Source organism: Plectropomus leopardus, chromosome 12, assembly GCF_026936395.1.
Source record: "Plectropomus leopardus strain MGB_pleo_1.0 chromosome 12, ASM2693639v1, whole genome shotgun sequence".
Classification (NCBI taxonomy): domain Eukaryota; kingdom Metazoa; phylum Chordata; class Actinopteri; order Perciformes; family Serranidae; genus Plectropomus; species Plectropomus leopardus.
Window position 1 is genome coordinate 10,565,345 of NC_142187.1, and position 18,153 is coordinate 10,583,497.

The 18,153-nt window shown below is 41.2% G+C and overlaps 1 protein-coding gene across 16 annotated transcripts in view; it reads left to right on the top strand.

The window, feature by feature from the left end:
• LOC121951641 (partitioning defective 3 homolog) overlaps positions 1 to 18,153 on the top strand; it is a 315,087-nt gene that overhangs the window by 187,562 nt on the left and 109,372 nt on the right. For all 16 annotated transcript variants that reach the window (XM_042498044.2, XM_042498056.2, XM_042498052.2 and 13 more), the window contains 3 exons: positions 809 to 997; positions 2,279 to 2,449; positions 7,563 to 7,716. In XM_042498044.2, coding sequence (XP_042353978.1) covers positions 809 to 997; positions 2,279 to 2,449; positions 7,563 to 7,716 — 514 coding nt within the window. The remainder of the gene's footprint in view (positions 1 to 808; positions 998 to 2,278; positions 2,450 to 7,562; positions 7,717 to 18,153) is intronic.

Sequence of the window (18,153 nt, forward strand, 5' to 3'; positions counted from 1 at the left end):
TACTTGTTGCTGAGAACTTGCCTCAGGCTACACATCAGAAACAAACAACACACGCTGTATCTGTTAGAAGCTTCACATTTCCATGTATTACTTTTGATCTCTACTATCCCAATTTTCATCATTCTGCTTCACTTTGTTTCCCAGTACTCATTAACCAAACCTCTGATTCGCTATCACTAAAACTGAAGCCAACAACACATCGAATCCTGATTCTGAATCTCTGATTCGAAGCTGATACTTTTCTGAAAGTTTTAAACACCCACCTCCATGCTTTAGTATCGATGAACTACAGCTTTGTGCCTTGACTGTAGAAGATAAGTCTATGCCTCCTTGTGCTAAGTACCTGATTTAACACTTGGGACCACTGGTCTGTTTAACACTAATATATCTGATGGAGCTAATGAGCTTGCACTCTGATTTACCTCCTTGCTATTTGCCCAGCTGCCATTTATATGCAAGTGCTTTTCATTAACCTCAAATGGCCAAATAAATGTCTTTGTGTATTTGGCAATCCCACAGCAGCTTGTTGAAAGCATGGCAAGGCTGAAGAGGTTTCGGTGTTGTTGCTTTAGGCTGGAATGAATTTATGCATTTTTTTTGTTTTGTGTAATTAAATATGCATTAAGCTATATGAGCATTTAACTGTATTTAAATGTGAACTGCGTCTTTGCAGAGTACTGATTATTCTGCTGTTGCTGGTTGGGTCACTAATTATTGTATTTTATGTTATTCTAGGTGCAGTAGGTTTGTTATGTTGGAAAAAGGGAATCTGAATCTCTTGCTCTTTCTTTGTTTCCCCCTCTGACAGAAGACGGAGGAGGACGAGTTGGTCCTGACTCCAGATGGGACCAGAGAGTTCCTGACCTTTGAGATCCCCCTCAGTGACTCAGGTTCAGCCGGGTTGGGTGTCAGCGTCAAAGGCAATCGCTCCAAGGAGAACCACGCTGACCTGGGCATCTTCGTTAAATCCATCATTAATGGAGGGGCTGCCTGCAAGGTACAATACCTCCTGCTGTAATGAATAGAGGGTGTGTGGGTGGAAAGCATGGTGAAAATACAAAAACAGTTCAAGTATGGCATCTTCTCTTTGAAGAAAATATATTTCATTGTTGAGTATCTGCTATAAGTAAGATTATATCAGTCCAGAAATCCATGTTTTGTAGAAATTAGTGAATTGTTTTTATTCATAATTACCTAATCCTTACAGGGTGGCACTCAACAAAGGTTTAAGATCATTTTTTGGAGCCAATGTTCGGCGTTCCCACGGTCTAGAAAACCTTGAAAAGTTTGGAATTGTACAGTCATGTTTTCCAGGCCTGGAAAGGTCATGGAATTAGTAAAAATCAATTAAGGTTTTGGAAAAGTCAGGGAATTTTCTTTCGCGTAATGAAATTTCCGACAGCGGCAAACAATAACGTTGGGATCACTTTCAATTCGATCAACATTAAAAAGAAAAAAAAACAATGACAGCCAAGCAGAATCCATCCATATTTACATGGTGTCACTGCTGGAGGTTGCAGTGTGTGTTTCATGCTGCTGTTTACAGATTTGTGATCAGTGGAAATGCTCACATTGGTAAAAGTATTGTTCTTTGTGTGAACAGCCCTTTATTGAAGAGTAGATTAAGACATTTTAATAGAAAACCTAATAATAGCTATCTCTTTTTAACCTGGTGTACTTTTTTTAGTAGTGAACTGCTGTTCTTACCTGCTCTAGACAAACCCAATAACCTGTCCCTACTCGGAAGGTCACAGAAAACATTGAACATAACCTCCTGATACCTGCAGACAGCCTGTTAGAAAGTGACGGATTAAAAGAGAGATGTCATGCAACAAACTGGGTACATCAGACTAGTCTGATGTTTAAAATTCCTCCATGTGCCCTTGGCAGCAAAAGTAAAATTACTTTCTGTCCGTCAACAGCGATGAAGAAAAGCCTCGTCTGTGATCAAATCTATTAACACAAAGTGCCCTATTTTCTGTAGCTGTCTGATGTTCTGCGCCGCAGTCAATTCCAATAGTCTTTCAACTTGATTGTTTTTCATACAAACAAGCTTGTGTTGACAGAGCACAATAATGGACTTGAAAGCACACTTCTCTGTTCGAGATTAGATCATGGCTAGAAACAGGATACACTCTGTGAGTGAGACTGTTAGTCTGATTAGATAAAGGTTATTGTTAAGTTGGAGATTAAAAAAAGCAGCATCTTCTCTGTGCTATTAAGAGTTTAAACACCAAGATATGCGCTTTTTTATGTGTGATTTCTCGTCCGGCAACAGGATGGGCGGCTTCGAGTGAACGACCAGTTGATTGCCGTCAATGGAGAGTCGTTGTTGGGCAAAACCAACCAGGACGCCATGGAGACGCTACGCAAGTCCATGTCAACTGAAGGCAACAAACGGGGAATGATTCAGCTCATTGTGGCCAGACGAGTGGCCAAAAGGAATGAGGTAAGGGACAAGGTGAAAGGTAACTGGAGTAAGACAGTGTGGTTAGCTGCAACTGCTTTCAGTTGAATCAGGACTAAATTTTGGATGTCTTGGTGTTTCCCATAGAATTTTAACCCATGTGTGGCTATAGGCGGGGCAACAAACCTTTTTGCTGACCCCTGGCAACTTTTTTTTTTATCATTCTGCGTACCCTCCACGCATTTTGACATTTTTACAAATTAGGTTGATGGATGAGAGGAGCAGCTGCCGCAGAGCCGAGTGAAATCAGACTTTTAGACTCGCAATAAATGATTAAGTTTTACTTTTACTGCGCCTGGCATTCTGCTGCTCTGTCTGTGCCCACAATATGCTCTGCAATCAGAGAGTGTGGTGCAATACATAACTGAAGGGTATATATTCCAGTAGTGCTCCTAATGAACAGTCATGCTCCAAAAATATAAAATGAGTTTGTGGCGGCAGATGTTTTGATCGTGGCGGGCTGCCAGCACAATGAACGTGTGGAAACCCTTTGTTTGATTAGGAAAAATGTTGTGGAAAATATATGATTACAATGACAACAATAGTCATATTAATAAAGCACCTAACCACAACAACGTCATAGCTGGAGTCTGCATTATCAGAGCAGTACATAGGCCATAACACAGACATTTGTAATGCCTTTTGAATTTATGTTGTTTTATAACCGTAGTCATGTTTTTGTAGTTTTTATTAAAAGAACTTTTTTACTCAGCATTCATTGCTGAGAGCTGGAGGTGCAGCAACATCATTATAAAGGGAAAAAAACTGTTTCCAAATTACAAATTGCAGGATATCTCTTGCCAAGCTGCTCATTACCTTCTTTATCATGTTTCGAAAGAAATCCAACCAGTTTGCTCAGGGTCTAAAGCTTTAAATCTTTGTGAAGGACACCTGAATGCAGCGATGCAGAGGTGATTTTGATCCAGGTTTGAAATGTTTAAACCACAGACCAGAAATTGTTTGAATTTTTAGTGGTCAGAAAATATTATAGCACATGTAAACTTAATAACTCATCCTTTTATTTAGCCCGACTGAGCACATTTGACCTTTTGCAACAGCTGCCCGCTTCACTCTGAAGTTCCACATGTTCACACCTCAGGGCTGCACATTACAGCTGCAGTACTGTAGTGCTGACTGTTGACCCCTGAGCAGGTCCTGTGGAAAAACTGTGGTGGGAGTAAACACCGAGGATGTGTTAACATTTGTTATTGAGTAAGGGGGGTGGGTGCTTTCATTCACAGTTAATGCTCGGATTCTGACATTAGAGCCAGAATTCCAAATTAATCTAACAGTCTATTTTAGTTTGCCACATATTTAGTTTAAGAACTTTGATTGAATGATAAGAATGTGGGTTGTTTGTGATGTTAAAGATCAAAGTGGTTGAAAATTGATAATTTCCTGTAAAAAAAAAAAAAAAAAAAAAAACCCACCAGAAATGGATCTCATCTGACACTGCAGTCCTAAATAATAAAGACACTTTTGTTGATGTGGCGTCATTAGGCAGCACTTCAATAAGACCCTTTCTATGATAAATATACAACAGAACCCAAAGCAAACCACTGGGAAATACCCTCATGAGCAGCAATGAATCGTTTCATGAAATAAAAGTAAGTAGTCAGGTCACAGTAGTTCACCAACCCCTCCCACGCACGCTTACCTCCCCTGAGGCAGCTGAAGGAAAAAAAAACATGGCTGCGAACTGAGCAACACAACTTTTTTTCCTCCCCTCAATGTCATGTTTTTACATTCTCTGTACACCCTGGCCTGTCGCCTGCTTGAAAGCCGAGGCTGAGTCTGTGTGCACCGCTGCTGTGTGTGTGTTTGTGCGTGTGTACTGGCGTGCACGTCTGTGTGCACGTGTACGCCTCTGGCACTGCCTGGCTTCCCCGCTCTCCTTTTCCAACCTGGTGTGTCAAAGTTTTGATTTCCCTCGGCCCGTGTGGTAATTGAAAGCAGGGGCTAAGCCTGGAGGTGTGTTTTGTGTTTGTGTGCGTGTGTGTACGCACATTTTTGTGTCTGCACGCTGTGTGTATGTGAGTGTGTAGTTTGTACTTTTGTACATCCTACTTATGCATGTATGCATTTATTTTCAAGGATCTTTCGGAGTGTTCGCTTGCAAACCGATACCCTGTGTGTGTGTGTGTGTGTGCGTGTGTGTGTGTATGTGTGTGTGTGTGTGTGTGTGTGTGTGTGTGTGTGTGTGCGTGCGCGCGCGCGTGCATGTGCGTGTGCGCGTGTGTGTATTGCAGCCATGTCAAGGCAGTGAGACTTAACAGACAGCATGCGGGATGAATAAAACTCGAGCGCTGGGAGTCTCGTCAATCTCTGCTTCACATGCAGAGCCGGAGGCATGGCCCGAGGCTGTCCAAGTGGCTGGCTATTTATAAGAAATAGTGTCCAAGACACTCAGAGAGCAGGAAAACAACAATTCAACACAGTCATGCTCAAAGAGACTGCTCAGAGCTGATTTAGAAAGTCCCCATAGTGTCACTATAGATTGTTAATACCTCATAACCAGCTGTCCATCAAATATTTGTCTTAAATAAATACTGCCTAATTACTATGGGATGAAAGCTGTGGCTTATTTTGACATATTGTCATACCCACACTGACATATGGGATCAAATAATCCTGTATTTACTTTCCTCTCCATGTCTCCGTCCCCTGACAGACGATCTCAAATCAATCTCAAATGTTTGCCGTTGCATAAATCACAGGCCCTACTGCTCCCATTCCTTCCTCCATCCCCATAGAAACCCAGCGAACCCAGAGCAGCTGACTTCCTCATCACCGTTGGCACCCGATGGGATCGAGACCTTCCCGGAGCTCAATTATCAGTCTGAATATGCAATGAGCTGTGGTGTGATTTGTCAGGATGGCGAATCCCCTCAGCTATTACCGAGGCGTTTCACCTCGGCCCCTCAGCCGGCCAATTCATTAGCTATCTCATTGAAAGTCAAGAGCAGCTGCATGCCAATAGTCACAGCACCATATGGCGACCTTCGGAATTAGTTTGTGTTCATGGAAGATTTGTTGCATCCGTGAGAAGGTTCGATTGGGTTTGTTAGCCGTGATTCAGGACGTTTCATTTGTCTAGTAAATAGCTGTTTTTTTCCTACTTGTAGTTGATGATGAAATCCTACAAAATAAAAAATACTCGATAACTCGATAATTTTTTTTAGATAAACTGCAGATCTGATTGGAAGTTAGTTTTAAACCTTTGATTACCTGGTCCTATTGATTTTATTGAGTACATTAGAAGCTGTACTGTGTTCGACTTGAAGAAGTTAGTGCCATGCTCAAGAACGTAGCATCTAGTGTGTAGGATTTAGTGGCAGCTGGGGGTAAAGTTGCAGATTTCAACCAACAGAAACTTCTTCTGTGTGCCAAGTGTGTTGCCAACACGCAAAATGTGAATGACCCTATCCAGAGCCAGTGTTTGGTTGGTCCATTCTGGGCTACTGTAGAAACAGCATGGCAGACTCTGTGGAAGAAAACCTGCTCTGTATGTAGATATAAAATGCTCATTCTAAGGTAACTCAGTCATTTTAATGCCAGCACTCACCTCTCCACTGAAACAAGTTCTCGCCTGACACTATTTCGCCTGGGCACCGTTGCTGCCTCCAGAGCTTAGCGCCACGATTGGCTCAGCAAGAACTTTCGTCAGTGTTGGCACAGCTGTAAACTGCTAACAGTAAACTGTAAACACCTCCTAATTTACTTACTTTATATTTCCCAGCTTCTCAGTGGGAATACTGAGGACATGACCTCTGTGTCCTTAATGCTAGCTTTGGACAATTTTCTAAATTATAATATGTTGTTATGGATTATTAAACCCTGCATGATATACATTAAAATTGTCTCCACAGCATCTGGCTACAGCAATTTATTGCTGCTTTCACATTATGTTGCACAATCACCAATTAAGTACATGTTGCTAAAACCTTTGATACAGTGTGGTATTGACACTTTTACATAAGTTATGGATATCCTACCACTTAGGGAAGCTAATTTGTTGTTGTTTAGGGAGTGAAAATGTTTCTAATGTGGAGATATAAACACACAGCTTTCTCGTCTGATATCCCCTTCAATACACTTCGCACTTCTGCCAGCCTCCTAATGTACCCACATATGTATTCCCCCCTAAACTGGACTTGTTTGTTTACATCAGAATCAATTCGGCGGCGGTTATTACAGCACCTCAACAATTTAGTGAGCTGAAAGGGTCATTGGGCAAAGACCTGCCAAAATCGAATCCCAGCCTAGTCTAGTTATAGTCATTGATCGGGGTAATTTGGCTCCAGTATTGACTCCAGTCTGATAGTGTTATCACGCGTTATATGATGCTGGCGATGGTGGTTATCTTTATGGCAAGAGCTGTCATCACCTTCGGTAATAAATGCAGAGACCAAAACAGATCAATACGGTCAACTATCCAATGGACAAACAATGAGGGTGAAGACACACACACCTGCTCAGACAGTGGATGTTGCGTTTATGGGTGACAAGGCCAGCAAATGGTCTATTTGTCCTGCAAACAAGAGAGTGTCATCATGGGTCCTGAGGGAAATGTCAAGATGCTAGCAAGCTAACCATCCGCTGCAGGGGAGCACTAGCTCACTAACAGCCTGTGGCCTAACAGCCTATTGGAAATCCATGCTCATTTATCATGGTTATCACACTGCTAGCATTAGCATTGATAGCTGTCCTTGTGTCCATCCGACACTGTTTAGCAAATGACTATCTTGTGTGTGTAGATCATGGACATTTTTAACTGCAGTGAGGGTTTAACGCATTGATTAATGGCTTCTTGCTCATGTACAAAGGATTTTCTATTCTTTATTAACTCAAAGGCCTGTGCCTGGTCAAAATTGGATATGAGAAAAGGTAGCTTTTGCTAATTGATGCTGCATCTAATAGAGTCCACAAGGGACCAGAACGGTGTATAAAATCTGCAGTATTATGAGCATAATCCAAGAGAATTAACCATAGAGTACACAGCCACAAAAACAAGAATCCCTTTTATTTACTTGACTTTTAAAAGAAAGCATTGGGTGAATGCAATCATTCTAATATCACCTTCATCCCCTTTCAGGAGACACCAGGAACCCCGCTGGGGGGCAGTCAGCAGACTATGAACACCTCCCTGGACGACCACGAGCGCCGGATCTCCCACTCCTTGTATGGTGGCCTGGAGGGCCTTGATGACAACTTGATGCCACGACAAGGCATGATGCCACGCACAATAGGTAAGACTGACATCCTTTGTCAGAACTTACTCAGTTTGGCTTGTATTCCTTCAATTGCTACTGAATATATCCTCAGTGTTTCCCACAGAATTAGCATCTATGTGTGGCAGTAGCTGACAGATCAGGATTGGGGGAGGGGGTCAGCAAACTCAGCCTCATTTTTCATCTTGTTTGTCTCTGTTACTTTTCTGTGCCCCCTCTCTAAATGTGGGTGTTTTTGCAGGATAAGTGGAACTTTTCGGTCATGAGTTCAGGTTTTTCCTCAGCAGCAATTTGATGAGTACCTTATGCAATGTGGATAATTTATCCGTTGGTGCGAGTGCTATGTACCTATTCTAAGACTAGTATTGGTGCTTATTATAATTAAATGTTGATTATCAGTAAACATTCTAATCAAGTGTAAGAAAAGTAGGGCAACTTGGAATACAAGTGCAGCATTTACATCTCCCTTCTGTCGATGTGTGTGTGTGTGTGTGTGTGTGTGTGTGTGTTTTTCTTGTAGATTCTTTAGTCTAACTTGTCAGGTTTTGTCAACACAGAATGTGGGCTAACTCTGTCATCTGGTCTCAGTTCCTGTCAAGACTCAGTGGCTTTTAATGTCTCGGAAAATGTCAGGGAGAGAGAGACAGAGATGGAAAAATGGCCCCTGGACAATTTGTTGCTGCAGAGGCTAGTGATTGATTCTTTTTATGTGGGTGTTTGTTTTTTTTAAAAGCGTCTACGTGTGTTCGCTCACTTGCTTATCAGTCCCTCTGTAGATGACCTATCTGTCAGTGCACAAACCGGCCCTGAGTTGGTTTGGGAGTGTGTTTGTTGGACTAAGTGAAAGAGATTAGTAGGCATATTTGTATCCGTGTGTGAGAGCTTTGCACGCATCTGTACAGGATTGCATGTGTTGAGCGCCTGAATGATTGATGGAAGGCTGGTGAAGTTGCCTAATGTCAAAGAAAGGCTTCTGTGCACCAGATGGTGTAACTGCTGGGCTCGCCTGTGTGAAATCCAAGAAAATGATATAACTATCTTTGTACCTTTTGTCCTATGCAGTTGTTTCTTTGAAAAAAATTAGATATAATATTTATGAGACAGAACATACTTTGACTTCTGCCTCTGCTGAATTATTGCAAGTAAGTCGAGAAAATATACACAAAATACCTTAAATGTTAATTAATTAAGCAGAGGAAGAGTTGCTACACCAACTTTTAATCTGTTTTTAAATTAGCTCCCACCAACTCTACCTCATTAATCAATGCAACTTAATAAATGTGAAAGTGTGAACTCTGTTTTGCTTTCATGCAAATTGCTTGACATTGACACTGTGTTGTTAGTTCAGACAAAAAAAAAAAAAAGAGTGTGAGTTATGAGTGACAGAGGAAGTGTTAATAGGTGAAGTTCCAGCACGCTGCCACAGTGGCTGCGTTCATCCATGCTTAACAAACAGCGAGGGCTTCTAATGAGTGTACAGGGTCGGGAGTGAAAGCACAAGGCAGATATGCAGGAGATAAAGCAGCTGACTGCTCAACAGTGGCAAACAAGATCATTGTCACAGAGCCGACCAGGCGAGCTGATGTCTGTATCTACAGGTCCAGTACTTTTATAACAGCGAGAGTTTATCAAAGTGCCATATTAAGTCAGTAAATACTTGAAAGTAGAAAATTAACATTAGTCTGACATATCCAGACATACAATAACTATCCCCGTTTACACCACCTCTTCAAGGTGGGAATTTCTCGCTGTTATACTGCTTCACCATTCTGTATAAAAGGTACAATTGCAGGATGAGTATTTTAAATAAAACTAGTCTCTCTATGCAGTACAAAGACACAAATACTTTTGAAATTGACTCTACATGACCAGAAAAAAAACTGAGAAAAGGGATGTTTTTGCTCAAGAGGGAGAAAACATACAACTACCACAATGCACTGTGCTGCACTGGACCAATAAAGGCTCCCACTGGTGGGTGATGGAATGTGAACTTGTACATGTGAAATAATGGCAGCTGGCTGGCAAGAAACAATATTGTGTAACAGTTGAACAGTAAGCTAAAACATGTTTTTGAAAACATTCAAGCAGGAAATATGCAGTTTAACTCAATAATACAACAGTTCATCTACATGTACTACTCACATTGTTTTAATACAAAGCTGGATTGAAAATCAGCAAAGTATTCCTTTAAGGTGGCATTAGAGGTAGTAACAGTGCTAAACCGACTTCTGTATAAACGGGACAGCCAAAAGGTCGGAATCATGGGCGCACCAAGGCTAATGTTTTGACAAAATATTAAGCGTGCAACCCACAGCGAGCAATTTTAACAAGTAGCCGACTGCAGTTAGCAACTAACTCAAAGAGGAAAAACAGTGGCCGAAAATGTCCACAGACAGGGAAAAACCCTGAGATTTTAGAGCTCCTCACCCTCTGAGCAGAGGAAGAGATCAGCCGCCATATAACAGAGAAGGTAAATGATTGTTATTGCCATGTTATGCCATTGTTATTCTTTATGACGTGCTGCCAACGTGTGTTTTATATGCCACACTAGGGGCCAGCGCTGTTGTGTACATACTAAACTTTGCGTTGCTGGCATGCTGTCTATAAATACACACTGGAGAGACATGATGTCGCTGTTGTTTGGTTCTGTGTAAAAATGCGAGGATAGCATAAAGAAGGGACTTTGTAGTGGCCCTGAAGCGCAATGTTTGCGTAAAAAAGGCTCCTAAAAAGTGGAGGATGACGAGAAGGAATACAGTGGACAAAACAGAAAGGAAGCAAACATGATGGAATGAGGAAATGCAAAGTCGTTATTGATATTTGCCCCTCTGCCCCCAATCTTCCTCTAAATAGAATTAAATCGTGTCCAAAATGTGGATCAGTAAACAATCATCGACTTTGATAAGAACACAAAAGGATTATACAAAATATGGCAGTGCTCACCTTGGATGACCTAAACTCTGTGCTGTCATAATGTTTAGAGACTTTCAGCTCATCTACGGATTAACCAAACACTGAGTGCCCCCGACTCATCACATACTAACACCTGCTGCGTTTTGATCCCCTGTCATGTGTGTTTTCGTGTTCACTATAAATTGGCTTGGCTATGTAGGAAAATGAAGATGTCAGGGTGGCTGGAAAGGCCTATTTCGTCTAATATTTCACCTAACCTCAACAAGAAGGGCCACCAGATGCAAGAAACCTCAGAGGTTGGCCCATGGAGGGATGTGCACTATATAATTACTAACTGTCACACACACAAGACATTTCCCTGCTTATTAAACACTTAATCAGTCCAGTCTGGTGTTTTTTTTCCTGACCACCTAAGGGAAAATTCAACCCCATTTGTCGTGTAAAATATTTTGGATCTTCTTCCGTCCGTCTGGTTTTTGAATAAGTTCAAATCAAGTTGGTAATAAAACGCAGAGATGTTGGTCCATTTTTCCATGTGCGCGGCCCGACCTTGAGATATCAAAGCGGCAGATTTGTTTGAGAACATCACTCTGCGGTTTGTGTCAAAGAGATTGAAGAGGTTGGGGAAGGATTAAAGTTTTATTTGAACCGTTGTTTAATTTGCCACTGTGGGCTAAGCACAGAGGATAAAGGGCAGCAGGCTCGGAGTTTGAGCTCGACATCCCAGTTCAGATGATATTTTATAGGTGTTTTTACATTATTAATCACAGATTCGTTCTAAAATAAGCTCAACCAGTTGAAAATTGAGATGACTGACACACACAGTACAAGATATTTGCTCATGTAAAGGCAGATTTCTCATATGGATTAGCAAAGTGAATTTTTACTTGTTTTTTACATTTATATGAAACTGCATCAAATGTAATTTTGAGAGTAAAGGAAAGTATCTGCTACAGCTGGCTGCTGTTTAAAAAATACAATATCAGGACCAGTACAAGTACCCTTAGAGTGATACTAATACTAATAGACTACTTTATTGATATCTTTCTCTTTCTACAACAGGCACCTAGTATAGCTATGCTTTAAAACTTTTTTTGGCATCTTGGAATGATCTACAGCCAACTCCTACAAAGACAGTGTGCTCGACTTCACCACACCGCAGACTTTTTGGGTTGCAGCTGCTGCGGTAGTGGGTCGATCACCCAACACATTGACTGAAAGAACACTTGTGGTGATTGGCTGCAAGTAAAACAATATAATAAACAGTACTTCTTTCTAGATCTGGATAAAAAAAGGATCAGATGCAAGTATCGTTCAGAAAAGTTTCAAGAAGAGGAAACGTGGAGAAATTTGCTTGTATTACTTGGTACTGGGTTATTTTAGTCACTACCTTACAGGTATACAGTTCAGATTCTCACCCTCATATCAGCCAATTAACGTAACTGGCTTGTTCCCACATTGTCTGTGAAATTGTCATCCAAGCAACTTCAGAATTGGGGGGGGGGGGCTTATTTAGTGATTAGTTAAAAACTAAAAAGGCCTTTTATTTAGCCCTGATCCAATGAAAGGTTCATAGATTTATGTATTTTATTTTATTTTATTTTATTATTATGTATTCCGCCCACAGATGTTGCAGCGGCAACATCTGTGGGCAGAGACATAAAGTTTTCAGGTTATCCGTTCCTTTTTTCATAAATGTCATATTTTAAGAGAGGGATATCTTCAAATTTGGCACAATCAACCACTTGGACTTGACATCGACAAAGTCAGTGTGACTTTTTCTGTCTCATCCTTGTGAATGAGGTATCTCATGAACGCCTTGTGGACATTTCTCCAATTTTATCACAAACATCCACTTTGACTCAACCATTGAACTGAGCAGCATTTTCTGGTCAAAGCTCAAGGTCACCGTGACCTTGCATCCGACTGATGCTTGTGAACACAATATCTCAAGCAGGCTTTGCTGTAACTTCCTCAAATTTGGCACAAATATGCACTTGGACTCAATTGATCGCCAAATTAGAATTTGGTGGTCATTTTTACTGCGACATCATAATGTTCAGCCAAAACACCTCTCTTGACATTACTCAACATCATAAGTCAACAACAGAAGGGAAGACACTGGGTTAGATGCGGATACTAATTTTGGGTGCCTACCTTGAAACTGTGCTGATAGTATCTGATCTGATCTTCTGTGCTGCTGGGGAAAACGTGTGAAGCATCTATGTTTTCAGAGATATGGATGTAAACCATACTGCAACTCCACTGGTTTGCGGAGCCATACAACCACGTGCAGTTTTTCTAGTCTTTGCATGATTTACTTTAATTTACCACCGTAAATTGTCCTTTTTAAAACTTTTCATCTGTGTAGAATTTACACAAATCAAACAAATAACCCAAATGGAAAAGAACCTTAAAATATTACACTTTTTATTTGGATCTATTTCTTCAGAAAGTCTGTCAACAGTGTGTTCCTGTAGATTACCCAGAGATGTTACTACAGAGTATTTTTCAGTGAAGTGAGCACCACAAATACAGTTTAGTTTACTCTCATTTCAGAAGCGGGACATCCCAAAAAATGACTATTAAAACCCCAAACTATTTGTATAGCTAGATACCACAGGAGTCATTTGGATGAGCCAGCTCTGTACAAAAAAGTTTGGCAAATGTGCTTGGTGCAGTGCTTTTGTTTGTAATGATAGAGCTGCTAAAGGGTCTGTAACTTTTAACTTGTGTGGTCTTGAAATAACTGAAGGAGAATGCTGTAGCTAATTTATTGTTGCCACATGTAGTGCTTTTCTGTGCATTAACAAATGTGGTGATTCACAAACAAAGACAGTTGTGTCGCGACAGCTTTAAATACTGTGGAACGGTCTGGAAAAGCAGACGCCCGGCTCTCAGCTGCTGCAGTGCTGCTGCTCAGATGCCAACAGTAGAAGTCTGTAGATGCACTTGGCAGCTCCCAGATGTAAACGTGTGTGAATACGAAGCAGAGCTCTGCCTGCTCAGCAAACCTCCGTTGAATAAATAAAATAGTGTGTGTGAATGCTGCAGGGGTCTTTTCACAGTTGCTTGGAACAAGTCTTTTTTCTCTTCGTGAGGGTGCCACAAAAAATACATCATGCATTAGGCTTTCTTAGAAGACAACATCATTCCCATTCAGAACATATCAACTTGGGTTTTGGCCCGTGTACACTCTTAGATCACTTGCTGGCTTTCTGCACTCTGAAGATGCCCGGGATAAGAGAGCGACTTAATTATTCCTTCAGGCCAATAGCTTTCAAGGCCCAGCACCCTTGGCAATAACCTCCTTACTAATTATGCAAATAGACCGAGACAAGACAAAAAAACTCATGCATGTCTTTCTTCCTGTGTTATTCTCACCTCCTGCTATCTCCATTTTCATCTTGAAAATCTGCTCACCCCCCCCCCTTCTTCCCTCCTGGCCATTTCACGTCCCCCTTTGCCCTCAAGTATTCAGTAGTTTTGCACAAAAAGCATCTGATAATAGCCTCTCGCGGAGAATCTCAAATGAAATGCCACCTATTGTTCCACTGCAGCTCAGTCAGAAATTATTACAGCCACTGGGAAAGATAATGTGTGTTTTTCGGTTTGATTCTCAGGTGATGGGTGTGCGCTCCGTCCACATGGCAGTGCTTTTGTTGCCGGCGGATGGCTGCCCTCGGGTGCTGGCACTAAAACAAAGAGGCTTTTTTCCTTCTCCTTTTACTGGGCTAGTCAGTTGACAGATTCATTGGCTTTCTACTCAGTAGCTGCCAGTTGATTGTACTGCAGTGATTCAAACTGTGACATTGATGGGATTCTCAGTGTCGCGCATTGGACTGCTTAGGGAAATGGGATTAAGTGGTTCTGTGAATGCACGTGTGTTTGGACCTTTTTGTGCATGTAAAGTGTGTGTGTGTGTGTGTGTGTGTGTGTGTGTGTGTGTGTGTGGTCTGAGAGGGAGAAGTGACCATGCTGTGTTAGAGGACTCACCCAGACTCCCAAATTCGTAGCGAATAACAAACACACGCAGCAGGAGGGGGCTGAAGTAGCACACATGTACACACACACACACACACATACACACACGGAAACCACTGTAACAGTTCAGTTTGTGCAGGGAAGGTCTGACTGTGTTAAGGGCATGAACTCACACACTTCTGCAGATGCAGCAGATGGGGACTATAGACAGGATGAGTGTGACATTTTGACGACATGTTATGTGTGCAAGCCATCACAGGAGATTAAAAAAGCAGCTGGTAGCTTATAGAGGCGAACTAAAAAAATATGAACAGATGATGAAAATGTCTAATTGGGAAAACAATGACATTCAGGAGCTCCTTACCCTCCGAGCAGAGGACGAGTTCAACTGGCATGTAACAAAGAGTAAATTATTGTTATTGCCACGTAATGCCTTTGTTATTGTTTAAAACACACTGCCATCATGTATGTTATATCTCACACTAAAGGGAGATGCTGTTGACACATCAGGCACATCACACCTCTTTTGGTTCTGCAATGCCGACATGTTGTCTAAAATCACACACTGGAGTGGCATCATGCCGCCATTGTTTGTCTCTGTGTAAAAATGCAAAGGAGGCATAAAGAAGGGACTTTGTAGCGGCTCTATAGCGCAATATCTGTGTAAAAAGGGCTACAAACTGCAAAGGCTCTTGACCTCTTGCCTCATCTTACCTTTGTTGTCATTGTTAAGAGTTCCTGTCAGTAGAAACCATGGCAGAATAAACAGAAGCCTTAAAACTACTGTTTAAATATTGTCTCCCTGCCGTCAAAGCAGTCTTTCTGTCCAACAGTACAGTTAATCCTGAAAAAACCTGTTGCACTATATAGTCTCACACTTTTTTTTTTTTAAGATTATTTTGGGGGGATTTATTCCCTTTACTGATAGGACAGCTGTAGAATGACAGGAAATGTGGGAGAGAGGGGAACTGACACGCAGCAAAGGGCCACAGGCTGGAATCAAACCCAGGCCGCTGCAAAGGCCTCTGTATTTGGGGGGCACACTCCAGCTGGTGAGCTAGAGGCCGCCCCAGTCTCACACACTATTGCAAAAAAAACATCTTAGTCGTCGTCATTGGAAACTGGAAAAGAAAAAAAAACAAACACTTGGATGGCGATTTGATACAGGCTAACTTCAACCAATCAGATCAGGTCAACAGCCAGTCAGGAGAAATGCAAAAAAGCTTCAGTGCTGTTTTCATTTTTCTTTCAATGAAGAAATAGTTTGATATAACTAATGTGACAGCATCCATGCTGACCTCTTTAGGAGATGCCATTGTTGTTTTTAACAAAATGTCGGTCTCTGTGTCGTCACACACACATAGACCATGTAGCAGCTTGACGCTGGATAAGATGGATTGTCATGTGATTTTATGTTTCTTGCGTGATCTCTTGACGTCACGAGTATCCAGCTGTATCCAGCTGATCATTAGATGATTTAAATTTTAATTTGTCCATGAGGTGGGCGAGTTTTAAATGATTGTAAACGATGTAAAAGTGCTCAACATTACAAACACACGTATGTCCATATCCTGACACAACAATCAGTTTACCAGGATGCAAGTGAATGGTGGACAGAAACTAACTAACTAATATGAGCATACAGTTATAATATTTAATTTTCTATAGTTCTAACATTATAAAACTCTACCTGTGTTTTCTAGTGCAAACAAAACACAACAAATTTAAGAGTACATTTCTTGTGTTCTAGAAATCAGTTAGATTATTTTCCCATTTTAAAATCAGAGACTTTTGAGGTGCATTCACAAATACAACAAAACACTTGCTTAAACACGGGGTTAAGAAAGTACAAAGTGCATCAATGGGTTGATTTGAATGGAGGCTCACTTTGTAACATCTTTTTATTCAAGGAGAATACCAAAGAACAGTGACAGATGACTTTTTAAACCACCTTCACATGCACAGACACACACTTTCATACCGCTCTGTCCCCTTTTTCTTCCTCCATTCAGCTCCGTTTACATCAGGTCTTTCACCCACGCTGGCGGGAAGCAGCAGCACCCAGTAGCACATTGATCCCCTCTGTGCTCAGTTATGAGAAACAAACAGCAGGCCTGGCTCAGACCTCCAGGTCTCCGTCTTTAAAGCCTTACGCTTTCTAAAGACAAACAAACTTCTCCCTGAGCTCTGTGCACAAGGCTTTTATGACGCATTGAAGCTGCCCTTCTTTTGATGCAGAGGAGCCCCCCCCCCCGCTCCCAATTTCAAAATACAGATTAAAGACAAAGTCATGCGCTGCATATCAATGGGAGGTTTTAAGCCTTGCTTTTCAGCGGCAGAGAAAGGGGACTGTTTTATTTTTCGCCTCAGCACAGGGAAGTTTTTATCTTTATTTGTGAGGGCACAGCTTGAATTAATCATAGTGTTTTGACATAGGAACACCATTGTGCCTGCTGCCAAACTCCACTCGGTATATAAGCTGATTAGCCAGGAGCAGTTTCACTCTGCTTTTAAACTTCAAAATATGTTTTGTGGTTTAAAAAGTTGCCCTGTTTTTTGTTTTGTTTTTTGTTTTTTTGTTGTTTTTTTTTATTTCTGTTAATTTTGCGAACTTGTTTTCCTGTAGTTGGAGTATTAATCAGTTTCTGCAGTCTCACGCTTGGTGCAGCAGTTGGCTGTCACAACAAAAATTCATTCCTGGGGGTGTTGTGCAAAGAGCTGGGTAACTGACCAGCTTTTTCTAAGCTTTTACAAGTGTTTAATTTCATGTCGATGATAGTATTTTTCTGTTATCCACCCCTGGAGCCGAAAGAATTAAGCGTTTTGTCACACCATAGTCGTATTTTCCCATGTTTTTATTCATTCAGTCAAATCCTGCTGCACTTACAGGTGATATAGACATTGCATCTCTACAAAATGTAATTAAATGTTATTTCTAATCACATTTACATAGTTCTCAATCAGCAGCAAAATACACGTGTCAGTGTAGCTTGTGCTGAGAGTTATAACTCATGCATATGCTGATGCACATCATGAGTCATCTGACAGTAAATGTGGTCGTTGTGCAGATTCTCAGCAGCTGTGTAGTGATTCATCATTGATATCCATGTTTATTAAACAGAGAGAAGAAGCAAAGCATGAAAATATACCTTTTAGATACCGTTGAAATATTCATGATGCCTCTGTATCAGTGGTTTTGTTATGTGCACATGACAAAAGACATGACGTTGTGCAGAACAGAGGTTGAATGGATTCATGTGGGAACATTAAAGAACTAAACAACATATTAAATAGTTGTTGAATAGTTCAACATTTAAGGAAATAAACTTTTGGCTTTCTTGCTGAGAGTGAGATGAAAACTTTGATACCACTGTTATGTCTGTGCGTAAGGAGCTGTAAGGAGCTGGGGCTAGTAGGTGTTTAGCTTAGCTTAGCATAAAGACTTGTGGCAAAAACAGCAAAACTTCATCCAAAATTCAAAAGACGAACCTGTGAAGGACTAGATAATTTACAGATTAACGAGTTTTATCTCGTTTGTTTGATCTGCACACAGATAGA